The following is a 12,863-nucleotide window of genomic DNA, read 5'->3' as shown; positions in this document are numbered from 1 at the left end:
CAGTAAATGTAGGTAGCTATTTTTTATATTACTTTTTAAGCAGTTCGGTTCATTCATATTTTGCATTTTGTTAGACTAGTGTGCATGTGTGGTTAGTAATGAGAATTATAGCAGCACTCTTTCTCAGAACACCTATGGTGTCTCAAGCTTTATGCTGCCAAGTATCTGACAAACACCGTCTAAAACTACACAATCCTGCAAGGTGCATACAATTACTATTTAACAAGCAAGAGAACGAAGAGCACCAGAAGTTAGGTAAGTGACCAAGGTCCCACAGCTTGTAAGTAAGGGAGCCATTACAAACTCCATCTGGTTGCCTCAAATGCCCGAACTCTTTCCACCAGAGCATACGGCTTTGTTATAATTGATAATTACGAACACTATTAAAATAAATGTCTATCACTAACCAGGTGAGTTAGGTCATTTAACCCCTCTAGGCTTCAAGTTTCTCTTGGGTAAATGAAGTCAGCTGGCTGATCTCTAATGCTTCTTCCAGCTTTAAAATAGTAACATTGACTTATAGACAGGCTTAAGAAAACTAAAATGTTTTTGTTAAAAAACAAAAGAGGTCATGAACACTAGCCCTTACTCAATTTTGGGATGATGAGGATCTGTCTAGAGCAAGGTATTCATGTGATTTCTTCCAAATCTCTCTAGTCCTAGCGATCTTACCATTTTCAGTGTTACTTCTTAAAATTTATAGGTAAGTGGAAATTTCATACTTTGGCTGCACTGCACAAACTATAAACTTAAATCTTTGCCTCACAAAAGATTTAATAACTTGCATTCAGGTATGAATAATATAAAGAAAACCATTTTTCTCTGTATCTGAGAATAATCAAAATATCAGTTTATTTTAATTCACATTTATTTAAATATAACAATTATTTTAGACAAATGAAAATACTTACAAGCATATTTATAACATGGTAGACATAAATATAAATGAAATGTATGAGTATTTTAGATAAAATTTAACACATATTAGACCAATTGATGACATACTTAACATTTAGCCTCAAGGTACATTAACATGGATATTGAAAAGGCTGTTTTCACAGAAACTGCTATAAAATGTTCACATTTGTGTTAGTAACATGTCACATTTCCTAGACTGATGTTTTATGAAAACTATGTAAAGATTTAATGTAATCAATCACCTCTCATGGGGTAATGTTTTTGTAAATGAAGCCTATTTTTGTCAATAGAAATGTTCTTTTAACTTTTAAATAATACGCAATTTTTATCAAGACCATGCTACATTTATTAAACAAACATGCATAACACATTAAAACTTGAATGATTCACGTACCTTTTTGCACAGTGTTTAGTTTTGCTATGGCACTCTATCTTTGTGAAAAATATACTTAAAATTTGGCACAGAATCAATAAATTGTATTGCTTCTAATCAAAACAAATGTGATTTAAATTTTCCATGGCACGGAAAATACTCTGTCACAGTTTACCTCTCCCCTTTACAGTTTATTGACCAATGGCAGTTCTGTACTGTTTTAGTTGGAATAAATAAGGGATAGCCAAGAACTGAAAGTCCTAGTTAGGTGTTTTGCCTACACTCTAATTGGAAATGAGTCGATTTTATTTTTTCTAGCAGTAAAACATTCCCATCTGTATTGTGGCCAACAAATTTCTAAATAAGGGTGTTATCAGCAATAATATGCATCGTCATGAGATGTTTTTCTTTAGGAGGCAGAGAGGTTGAAAGGAAACGTGGATCTCTTCATAAACTGGGAACATATGTGGTAAGGAGAGCAAATGCCAGCTGAAGCAGAAACAGGGGAAGCTCTCTGGAAAGCTGGTGAGAGCACACACTCTGAAGTTGCAATGAGGCAGAAAACAAAGGCAGGAACCCAGGAACCATGCAAGGTGGTAAGGACTGCCGTGGGTTGGAGGAAACTGATATGTATCACTCAAAAGAGACATAATCCAGAGCAGGTACCACATCTGTGTGTCAGCAAACTACCACTGCTTTGTAGGAAAAGTTTTACATTTCCACCCCAGTGTCTAAATCCGGACTGAAGAGATTAAGCTAACTGGCAACATTTTTTTTTTTTTCTGAATTCATTCATAAACCCTGTGGAAGAATAAAGGGAGTACCATTAACTCAAACTTCCTCCAAAGCAGACAAGTCACGCTCCATTCGAAGCACAGACTTCAGAGTTGTGGTAACTAAGAAAAGTGCCAGCTCTTCTAAGACAAACCTGAGGTGTTCTATTTTGAGAGACTGGTTGAAGTCTGATACTTTCATAGAACCTTGATAGCCTAAGTTTTAAATTTATTATCTGGGGGGAAAGGAGGTAGAACTTTAGTCCCACTCTTATACAAATATCCTTTATTCTAAAAAACAGTAATGAACACAATGACATTTTCTTTGCTTTATGATCCTTGCGTTTCTGGGGACGGTTAAGCAGTGAAATGGCAAAGAACATCAAACGGGTTAAATAAAATAGGCAAAGCTTTGTTGAAAGCTGTTAAGGTGCAAATAGACAAAAAGATTACAAATCACAGAGCACTGAATTTTCAAGAGTGAAATCATACCAAAACCGTGATAAATTTTCGCTGACATCATAGGAGAGTAAGTGGTCTGGAAGGTCACTGATGGTGCCCTGCACAGCCAGCACGTGTGGGGCCAAGGTGAAGGGTACGTCGTTGAGGAGTTCAGCCATTAATGAGTTGTTTTCCAAAGTCTGGCCTGCCTTATTTTCCACCTCGGGGCCTGCTACAGTCACACTGGATGAGTTTTCTTTGCCAGTCTAAAAATACATATATATTTAAGTCATTTAGACCTTGTGGACTTTGAGGTTTAGAAATGGTAAATGTGGCATTAATATATCAAAATGATTGAGAAATGTGGAATATAGAAATATTCCAAGGTTGGAATGCTGCTATTTACTTACTTGAGAAATATATCCACCTAAATCTCTACTAGGCTTTAAAATGAATCCTAAACCCTTCTCTGACTCTGGCTGACCACTCAGGGCCCCCTAAATACAAGCCTGCATTCTTGCTATTTCCCTAGCCCAGATAAGGTCTACAAAGTCTGGCTCACAAATCTGATGTAAGCTTCCAGGCTTTACAGAACTCTCAGGTTCCCTGTGAAATCGTAGATGAACATAGTCCAAAGTGGCCCTGCCTGCTTCAGAGAGAATATGGGGCAAACTGACTAGGATATTATTTGGCATTTCATGTTTGTGTTCTTGCTAGTGGCTATTTCCTATGCATATGTCTTATCTCCAACTAGACTCTAGGGTACTTGAGAGCAAGCTATCTATTTGACATTTCTTTGTATTCTTCACCTAGCATATGTTACCTTGCATACTCTGTATGGATGCATGTATCCTCCACCTTCTATTCCCTAAGATAAACTTGAGCATTTACCTCCCCTGTGTACCCCAAGTATTGATTGATTGCCCGACTTTCGCTGGAACTAGCATGTTATGTTACACAAGCTGATGTATCTTGTTCAATTTCTTTAAGATTGGTAGACCTTGCATATAGTACTTTACCAAAAGATGTGCACTAGGGTGTTCATAGCACTCTACGCAAGCCCCGTACTGGAAACTACCTAAGTATCTATCCACAGGAGATTGAGTAAAAAGTTGTAAGTATGTTTATGAAAATGAGAACGAATGGCCTGCTGCTCCAAGTGGCTAAAACCTAGCTTAAACCAGGTCAGGAAAAACTTTACTCACCATCTGCTCCAGTCAGTCCCCACCTGGGGGATAAAACTCCAGAGTCTTTACAAAGGCCTACAAGGCCCTTCCTGATCTGGCCCCAGTACCTCTCTGACAGTTTCTCCAGCTAGTCTGTCCTGGCTCCCTCTTCTCCAGTCCCTCTGCCCCGAAGATGCTTCTCCCAGACCCACCGGGGCTCCTTCTCCCATGTCCTTCTCAGGGAGGCCTTTCCTGCCCACCTTATTTTAACTGTCTCCTGGCCCTCACTCCCCCCACTCCAGCATTCCATCTCCCTCTCCTGCTTTTTCCTCTCCTTAGCCCTCAGTACCTTGTTACATGGTGTATAATTTATTCTAGTATCACCCCTTAGAAGCTTAGGGAGTTTTTATTTCCCATGTTCACTGCTGTATCCCCAGTGCCCAGATCAGTGCGCAGTGCTCAGTATTTGTTGAGTGGATGAAAGCAGACACGATTTTTGCCTGCGTGAGGCTTCTATCATAATAGTTGCAAGTGCTGATAAATTCCTTCTGAGTAGAGGAGGATGGTTTTCTGTGTAAGAAATAACAGTTTTGTGAAACTTGTTATTGAAGTGGAAAAGACATACAGAAAAGGGTGCATCATAAGTGTTGAGCTTGCTCAGTTTTAACCAACCAAATACCTGTGAGCAACCAGCACCCAAAGCAATAAACAGAAATGACCAGCTTCTCCAGAGGCCCTCAAGGTGCTCTCTTTCAGTTACAACCAACTCCCTGCCCCTCAGTAACCATCCTGATTTCTTTTTTTTTTTTTTTAAACGTTTATTTATTTTTTTTTGAGACGGAGAGAGACAGAGCATGAACGGGGGGAGGGTCAGAGAGAGAGGGAGACAGAATCCGAAACAGGCTCCAGGCTCTGAGTGGTCAGCACAGAGCCCGACGTGGGGCTCGAACTCACAGACCGCAAGATCATGACCTGAGCCGAAGTCGGCCGCCCAACCGACTGAGCCACCCAGGCGCCCCAATCATCCTGATTTCTAATAGCAAAGGTTGGTATTACCTGTATTTTACATGAAGTCACCATACAGTATGAACTCTTGTTTCTGGCTTCTTTCACTTAATATTTTATGTATGAAATCCAACCATATTGTGGCATGTAGGCGTTACAAAAATTTTGAAGAACATATTGTTGCAGAAGAGATGTACTCTTACTGATGTCAAAAGAATTGCTTTGGTTGCTGTGTTGACTATAGCTAATGGTGGGTGTGGGGGGCACTGTGGCCAGGGAAGGAAGCAGGAAGACCAGCTGGGCTTGTGGGTCTGGTGGTGATACTAAGGGTGAGACAGAATGGCTGGAATGTGGATAGACCAAGGAGAAAGCCAACAGGATTTGCTGATGGAATGGATGTGGGGTATGAGAGCAAGAGCAGGATCAAGGATGAAGCCAAAGTTCGTGGCTTGAGCAATAAGGATGGAGTCTCCATTTACAGGGATGGGAAAGGGTGTCATGAGGGAGCAGGCAAGGCAGGAAGATCAGGAGTTGTTCTGGATGTTCCACGTGCCTAACAGACATCCAGGTGGAGCTGTTAGTAGGTAGAGGGATCTCATAGGAGTCTGGAGCTGGAGGAGATCTTGAGAAGAAAGTCTGCTTGGTGTTGTGTTTAAAAGACAACAGGAGGAAGGCAAGTGAGGACAAATAGAACAGACAGCATTTCTAGACATTATACTGCAAATGGGAAAAGAGATATATGCCGGTTGCTGGAAGGGGATGTGGGGTCAAGAGAGGCTTCTCCCAATTTTTCTTTTGCTTTATGAATTGAGAGAATGATGGTAGTGATATGCTAATGAGAAGCTCTAGAAAGGAAAACTCTATGGAGATTCTGTAAGAGAGGAACTACTCTCTTCACAAGGCATGCCCAACACAGAACAGAGACCCTCAAGAAATCTGTTAGTAAATGACTTTGAATTAACCAAACACATCCCTAGCAAGAGTTGTCTTATGACATCATAAATAAAACACCAGAGCACTTTCTTAGGATTGCAGCTAGAACAAGGCAAGTGTGCCCTGCTATGACAAAGCTTATTAGAAAGGTCCATGTATGCGGTGGACAGAACCTGCCTCCTGAAACCTGACTGAGGCTTAAAGAGGAAGGATCCCTGGGTCAGATGAGAGCACAGGTGTCAGTGAGTAACGATGCCACAATTCTAGCCTCTTTACAAAGTATCACCTATCTATCACTGGTTTCTTCAAGATGACCTACGCACAGGGGCTTACCCTGGAGCAGCACAGCAGAGTGTTGAGAGCACAGATTGTAGAGAGACACTGCCTGGGTGCAAATCCAAGGTCTCCTGCTTATGCCATGGGCAAGTTTTTTAACTTCCATGTGCTCAGTTTCCTTGGCTGTATTTCAAGATCAGTAATAGTACCTATTTCATAGGATTGCTGTGAGGATTAATGAAGTGATGATGTTCCCAGGTAAGTACAATAATGCTTAGCACATGTTAAAGTAAGCAAATAAATAAAAACTTTAGGAATGGCAGATGCCACTTGGCTTTAGATAAGGTCTGGGATCCATCCATCTCTTTTGTTGCTGACATCCACTGGTGGCTCAAATCATCTTACCTTACCCTCCGCTCTTATATCTTGCCTTCCCTCTTAATCTCACATGCAAATGTTTGTTGGATCTATTAGTAGCATCCCATGCTTGAACTTTCTTCTCTTTCTTCCTTGTGTACAGAATGTTCTCCAGTTTCATTAGCCAAATCATCTCCTTTCTTAAACAAAAACATTTTTGAAATCTCACTCTCTCCAATGAGGAGGTACGTTACTTGTACCACTTTGCTTGCTTTTTTTTTAAGGTTTATTCATTTCTCAGGGACAGAGAGACAGAGTGTGAGCGGGGGAGGGGCAGAGAGAGAGAGAGGGAGACACAGAATCCGAAACAGGCTCCAGGCTCCGAGCTGTCAGCACAGAGCCCCATGCAGGGCTTGAGCTCATGACCCGAGCTGAAGTCGGACGCTTAACCGACTGAGCCACCCAGGTGCCCCACTACTTTGCTTTCTAAATACATCCCTTCTCAGGTTTAACTCTCTGGCAGCAATATTTATTTCTTTGTGCAGGCTTTGATTAATCCCCCTTCCTTTCCTTTACAAATCATTCCTATGTGTCAGAGCACAATTCCTTAAGGACAAGACTATGGCAAACTGCATCTTGGATAATAAAGGAATTGAGACATGTGATTCCTTGTTCAAGTTCTCCTGATAAAACTGGCATATGCTTCATCCACCTGGACCTCACTTCTCTCTTCTGTAAAATGAGCAGTGAGGGATGAAAAATGAGGAGGAGAAAGATGGAAGCAAGCTGCAGATACTGGACATGACCTTTGAGCCAGCTCCATCTGAGCTGTCTAAATGTACTCTCTCATTTAAGCCCTACCACACCTCTGGGAGTAGTTGGGGGGGGGGGTGGTGGTGTACTACTATTGACCCCACAGTAAAAATAAGAGGACACAGAAGCACACAAAGGTGAAGGAAGTTGTCCCAGGTTACATAGCTAGTCTGTGGTGACATGGAGAATTCAACTCAGTGACCTTTAATGCTCCACATTCTAAGACCCTGCACACCTCAGATGTACTCTGGATAGACTGGCCAGCTGAATGCACAAAGCCTTGAAAATTTCGGGGATGGTATTAGAAAATATGACAGGTGCCAACATAGCATATCTTAGCTTAATTTAGAAGGAAAGGAGACTCTCATATCTTTTACCATTGAAAAGGACTGAAAAAATCATCAAGGTGACAGATCTTAGACTGAAGGAGGACAGAAAAGCAACTGTAATTTAGGAGGTATTTATCCCTGGAAATAAGTCTACCAGTCGTCTGGATGAACCACAGGGAAAACAGGGACAGTGAAACAAGATTGTCAATAAGTTGATTACTGTCAAAATGGAGAGCTAGAAGCTACGTGGGAATGTGCTTTGGTAGTGTTCCTACCTTTGCACATGTTTGAAAACTGTCCAAAATAGAAAAGTCTCCAAAACTTAAAAATTAATTAAAAATTACCATGGAAAAAGTGTTCCACCAAATGCCTCCTAGAAAGATCTGAATTTCAGCTGTGCTGTATGTATGACTCCAACATCTATCTCTTAACAGTTGGCTAGAGTGCAACATTACAGTCTCCAAGGAGGCTGCCTGCCCTTTGGCAGCAGTGTGAGGGCCATGGTGCAGCTGCTGTTGGCATGCTGAGAGCTCGGAGGGGAGAAACTATAAGGCAAAACGAGAGTAAGTCACAAAGAAAATGTGAGTCAAAATTCAAGGACCCCACACCCGCTACTCTGATCTCTGAGTCTAGCTTGGCAGCCAGTGGAAGCAGAGGTGGGGGCTGAGGGCTGAAACAGGTGCATGAGTTCCCCGGCAAAAAAGCAGCCCTCTCTCTTAGACACAAAGTCTTTCAATTTTTTTCATTTGCATAATAAAATGGGTCTTTAAAGGGAAGAATGAGTATGTTAACCACAATGGAGCGAGAAGAAAAGAATCAATTAACCTTATAGTTAATAGCCAAATTTTTGAAAATTACTTCGAATATTATGTTCATAAGGCATATTCGTTATTTTTGTGATTAATCCTGTTCACAGAAAGGCTGCTATGACAATGTTCTTGAGCAGAAGTTCCTTCATATAATCTAGCTTTAATACTTTTTTCAAATTAGTGTTTAAATAGGAGCATACCGTGTCAGATTTTTTTAATCTTGGGGAGAAAGTAAATTTCTTTATCTGTATCATTACAACAAATGAAGTTTACAAATAATAAGCTATTTTCGTGTTTGTATAAAAATAATTATTTCTTGTTCATCAGCAAACCTGCTAAAAAAAATGGGCCGGCCAAGTTTATCTTGTATTCCTCACACTCTATTATCTTCGTTTCAAGTAATTCAAAAAGGTTTAGAGGCACTATTCCTCCCTTTCTTGCAGAGGGGTGGTAAAGATTCACGAGGTTCAATCTGTAAAATCTCAGAGCTTCAGAAAAAACAGTCCAAGAATACAAGGCACATAACACTTCTCAGTAAAGGCTTAGAGAAATGAAGTCACTTCCCTGGAGCGACAGAAGGTTCGTGGCATCCTGGGAACCTCATGGCACAGAAGCCCCCCAAACCACCATGGAATCTATTAAGGAGTGCCAATTTGCAAACCCGCTAACAATTTGGAGACCTAATTTACGGAGCCATACCCGACTAAAGTATGAAAATGTTATTAATAGGAACGTCACCTATATTTGGCATTTTTTTTTAAATCTCCTGCTTTCTTGAGGCAACCTGTGCCTCAGATAAGCAAAGCTAAAATAGTGTCGTATAAAAGCAAAATATTGATGCATTAAAATTTAGAAACCAACCTTAACCAAAACAGTAATAGAACCTATTAGAAGAATATGAAACCAGGTATAAAACACCTATCTAACACATTCAATTTACATACAAAGAAGGTAGCTATTTGCTAAAGCCTATTTCTAGGAAACGAGTTATAGTAAGAAGAGGGAATGTCAAGCTCTCGCTGTCTATGCCTTTAAATTCTAACAACTATAAATAAAGGACATGTTCCTTTGAACAATAGCTTGAACAGGCAACACTGTCACTTTATCTCCCCAGATAACTATCCATTCTATTCTGGCTTCAGCTGGTATCTGCTTGCATTACATCAGCGTCTTGATGGGGGTGGGTTGGGGGGCAAATCTGAGTCAGAAGCATCAGGGGACAAGAGGTTAGAAGGTGATACAAGCAATGGTAGAGTTAAGGCCGTACTCAAGCTCCTTATTTTTCTCTAAGAAGCTGGTTGCTAATAAATATCTGGCTGGCTGATAAAAGCCAGAGGACTGGTCTCTTACACCTACATAAGTCCGAAGCCACAGTCTCCTTTCACTAGGGAGAAATGATATTGCAAAAGTAGAGACTGTTTGCCATTTTTCTGCAAATCCTCCATACCCAGAACAGTAATGCCTGCATATCATGAGGGCTCACTTGTGACCCTTGAATGGCACTGAATCTGGTCCCCTTATTTCTGAGATATTCTAGGCACTTGACTTTTAAATTGTGGGGTTAGGCCAAAGAAACAAACAAAAGCCCGGAACACCTGACCACCGATACAGATAAATTAGGCAGGAGAGAAAGCTGAACTCACTGAAAACCTGCTTCCCATGGGGCCGGGGTTCCCAGTTTGAGGCTGCCACATATTTGAACAGAAAGGCCAGGTCAGAAAGTAGATAGATCTTTTCTTTGCTCCCTTCCCTTTCCTTTCTGATCTCTGACATCATTTCAATTTACGTTTTGGCTCATGATTTTTTTTTTTTTTGCAATATTTGTTCCCTTTCCTCTTTCTCCCCCCTCTTCTCCCCCCAGTATTTCCACCTGCCTGTGCTTCCTGCTTCTTCTATCTTTCTTAAAGAAAAAAAAAAAGTCTCCTGACTTCCTCTTTTCAGAACTCCAGCTGAATGTATGCAAGTGAAGAGGGGGAAGTAGGCAAGCTGGCACTTGCTTCTGTGATCTGTTCCATGCTTTCTTGGAAAAGTGGCTTCACTGAAGCCGGAAAATCTTCTGTACAGCCAACTCTAGAGGGGGGAGCAGTGGAAAGAGGAAAGAGAAGCATTTTAGGAAAGGAACCAGCAAGAAACAGTATGTTCAGCATGGGATCCTGTTTAGTTCTGGTTTGGGAAATAAAAAAGGCTATTCCAGTGATTTAAAAAAAAAAAACATTTTTAGGAAGTTAATTTATATAAGTTCATAATCTCTGACCTTAGGCTATCCAGAAATCTCACATTGTGCTGTAGGCCTTCCCTCTCATTCTTGCCAGCACACTTTCACCCCTGCTCTCCTCTCCCCTGGCCCTACATCACCACCTGTCTCCTCGCTGCCAGCTGGTGGGCTAGCATCCCACTCTACAGAAGAAAGAGGAACCATCAGGTGAGGATCTCCTCTACTTACGGCTCCCCAAAAATGTATCTGCATCTGTACCCCTCCATGCTTCTCCCCTGCCACCAGGGGCATGTTGCCCTCTTCCTACCCAAAGCTAATCCCTTTCCAGTGTTCCACACCCAATCCTGTCCCTAGTCTTCAAGGACATGGCTTCATCCATTAGGAGGTGGCTCCCAATTGCGAATCTTTTATATAGTCAATTCACCATTTACAGGAAATTCTCCTAAGGTCTTTCGCATCCACTGGCATCTTACCCACTGAACACCCACACTATCCTTCTTTTTTTCACAGCCAGGCTGAGCCGATTGTTGACGCTTGCTGTCTGCTTCACTCCTCACCCACTGCCATCTGCCCCGGTACTGACACTACTTCGTCCAAGGTTACTAATAATCACACTGTGCTAAACTCAGAAGATGTTCTCAAGTGCTAACTTTATATGACCTCTTTGTAGCACTTAAGATGGGTCACTCTCAGAGTTTTTATTTTCTGGCTTCTGGGCCACTTCTTAGTGTTGCCTCTATCTGTCTAGCTCATTATTCTTTTGCCTATTTCTGAAAAGAAGGTATTCTCCCAGTGTCTCATTTCTGTTCCTTTATTCTTCTTAGTCTCCACACACCCTTGGAGGAGCTTATCCCTATCCATGGGTCCTTCTGCCCTACTCCTCCACTGCCCCAAAGTAGATCCACACACATGCACATACGTCCACACCCATCCTGAAACCACCCTGACTCATATATTCAACTCCTTATTATACCTTTTCTTGTGGCACATTAAACTCAACATGTTCTGAACCTGACTCTCAAGCCCTTCCCAGCTCTACCCCAGCCTAATGCTCTTCTAACTTTTTTTTTTTTTGTATAATGAGTACCAAACACAGAAGCCTGAACTGTCTTTTACTTTTCCCTCCCTGTCACTTTCTCCATCCAGTAAATGGCTGACTCCTACTGATTTTGAGGGTTTTAATGTCTCCCCAAGTTTCATTTCCCATTGGCCCCACTGTCAATTCTCTTACTGCAAGCCACTGCAGTCTCGTGTCATGGATGCTCCCAGAGTGTCCTGCATCTGGCCTCGCTCACCCCACACTATATGCTCCTTCTCGTTGGTGCTATTTCACACACATGCTCTTCCTTGCTTAACACTCCTCAATGCCTTTGGACAAGAGAACAAACTGCATATTGTAGTACATAGATATGATCTGGATTTGCTTATCCCTCTATTTTCTTTTATTACCATTCCCTAACATCTTCATCCATACCAAGCTACCTGCTATTATCCAAACATGCCAAGCTCCCCCTTTCGCTCTGAGCTTTGGCTCATTCGATTACTGCTGCCTTACTTAGGACATCTTTGTCTCTTCTCTCTTCATCTTGCCTATTTCAACTTGCCCTTCAGGAGGCACATCAGGACTCTTCTAGAAAGATCTCCCCAAGTAACTCCTCAAACCTGGGCCAAGTGCCTGCCCATGTATTCCCATAACAGCTTGTATGTACTTCTCTCACAGCACAAATCATACTAGAGTTCTCTGTCACTCTCATAAAACTATGGGCCGCTCAAAGCCAGGGACAATAGCCTTCATCTACATTTGTCTGGCAATCAGAGCAATGCCTGGCTCATAGTTGGTGATCAATACCTGTTTACTGAATGACTAAGTAAGTTTCTTTGTGAACTTTATATTCAGATTTATTCAAACTAAGCCGGGAATTATTATGTTAAGCTGGATTTCCACATCTGTTTTTTTTTTTTTTTTCTCTAACAAGATTTTGCTGTTTTCCACATTATCATCCACATGGTGAAACATGGGTAGTATTAAATACAGATAGAACTTAAAACTAGTTTGAGGCTCCAGCTACATCTATTTCCTAAAGAATGAGGTGGATTGTTCTTGATTTGGCAAACAAACTACTTCACAAATGTGTCTCCCAAAGGAAGTTCAATGAAGTGCTGCTACAGTGTAGATGAGGCCGTGGCAGCTGTTTTTTTTACCACAGATCCACCTTTCACTGAGAGAGAGGAAGAAACTAGGCCTGTCTACTCCAAATTCCCCCTAATCAACTGTCTCAGTCCATTCTGGCTGCTATAACAAAATATTATGCGCTGGGTGGCATATAAACAACAAAATCTATTTCTCACAGCTCTGAAGGCTAGAAAGTCTAAGATCAAGGTGCTGGCAGATTCAGTGTCTGGTGAGGGCCTGCTTCTTGGTTTGTAGACTGCTATCTTTTCCCTAAAACATCAC

The 12,863-nt window shown here is 41.5% G+C and overlaps 1 protein-coding gene across 1 annotated transcript in view; it reads right to left on the bottom strand.

Moving 5' to 3' along the window:
- Positions 1 to 829: 829 nt before the first annotated feature.
- UMAD1 (UBAP1-MVB12-associated (UMA) domain containing 1) overlaps positions 830 to 12,863 on the bottom strand; it is a 221,073-nt gene continuing 209,039 nt past the window's right edge. The window contains exon 4 of the mRNA XM_045494913.1: positions 830 to 2,771. Within this exon, the coding sequence (XP_045350869.1) occupies positions 2,514 to 2,771 (258 nt within the window). The 3' untranslated portion in view covers positions 830 to 2,513. The remainder of the gene's footprint in view (positions 2,772 to 12,863) is intronic.

This window comes from Leopardus geoffroyi, chromosome A2 (assembly GCF_018350155.1).
Source record: "Leopardus geoffroyi isolate Oge1 chromosome A2, O.geoffroyi_Oge1_pat1.0, whole genome shotgun sequence".
In the NCBI taxonomy this organism is placed as follows: domain Eukaryota; kingdom Metazoa; phylum Chordata; class Mammalia; order Carnivora; family Felidae; genus Leopardus; species Leopardus geoffroyi.
Note: the sequence above shows the minus strand (reverse complement) of the source record. Positions and strands in the feature narration are given on the sequence as shown.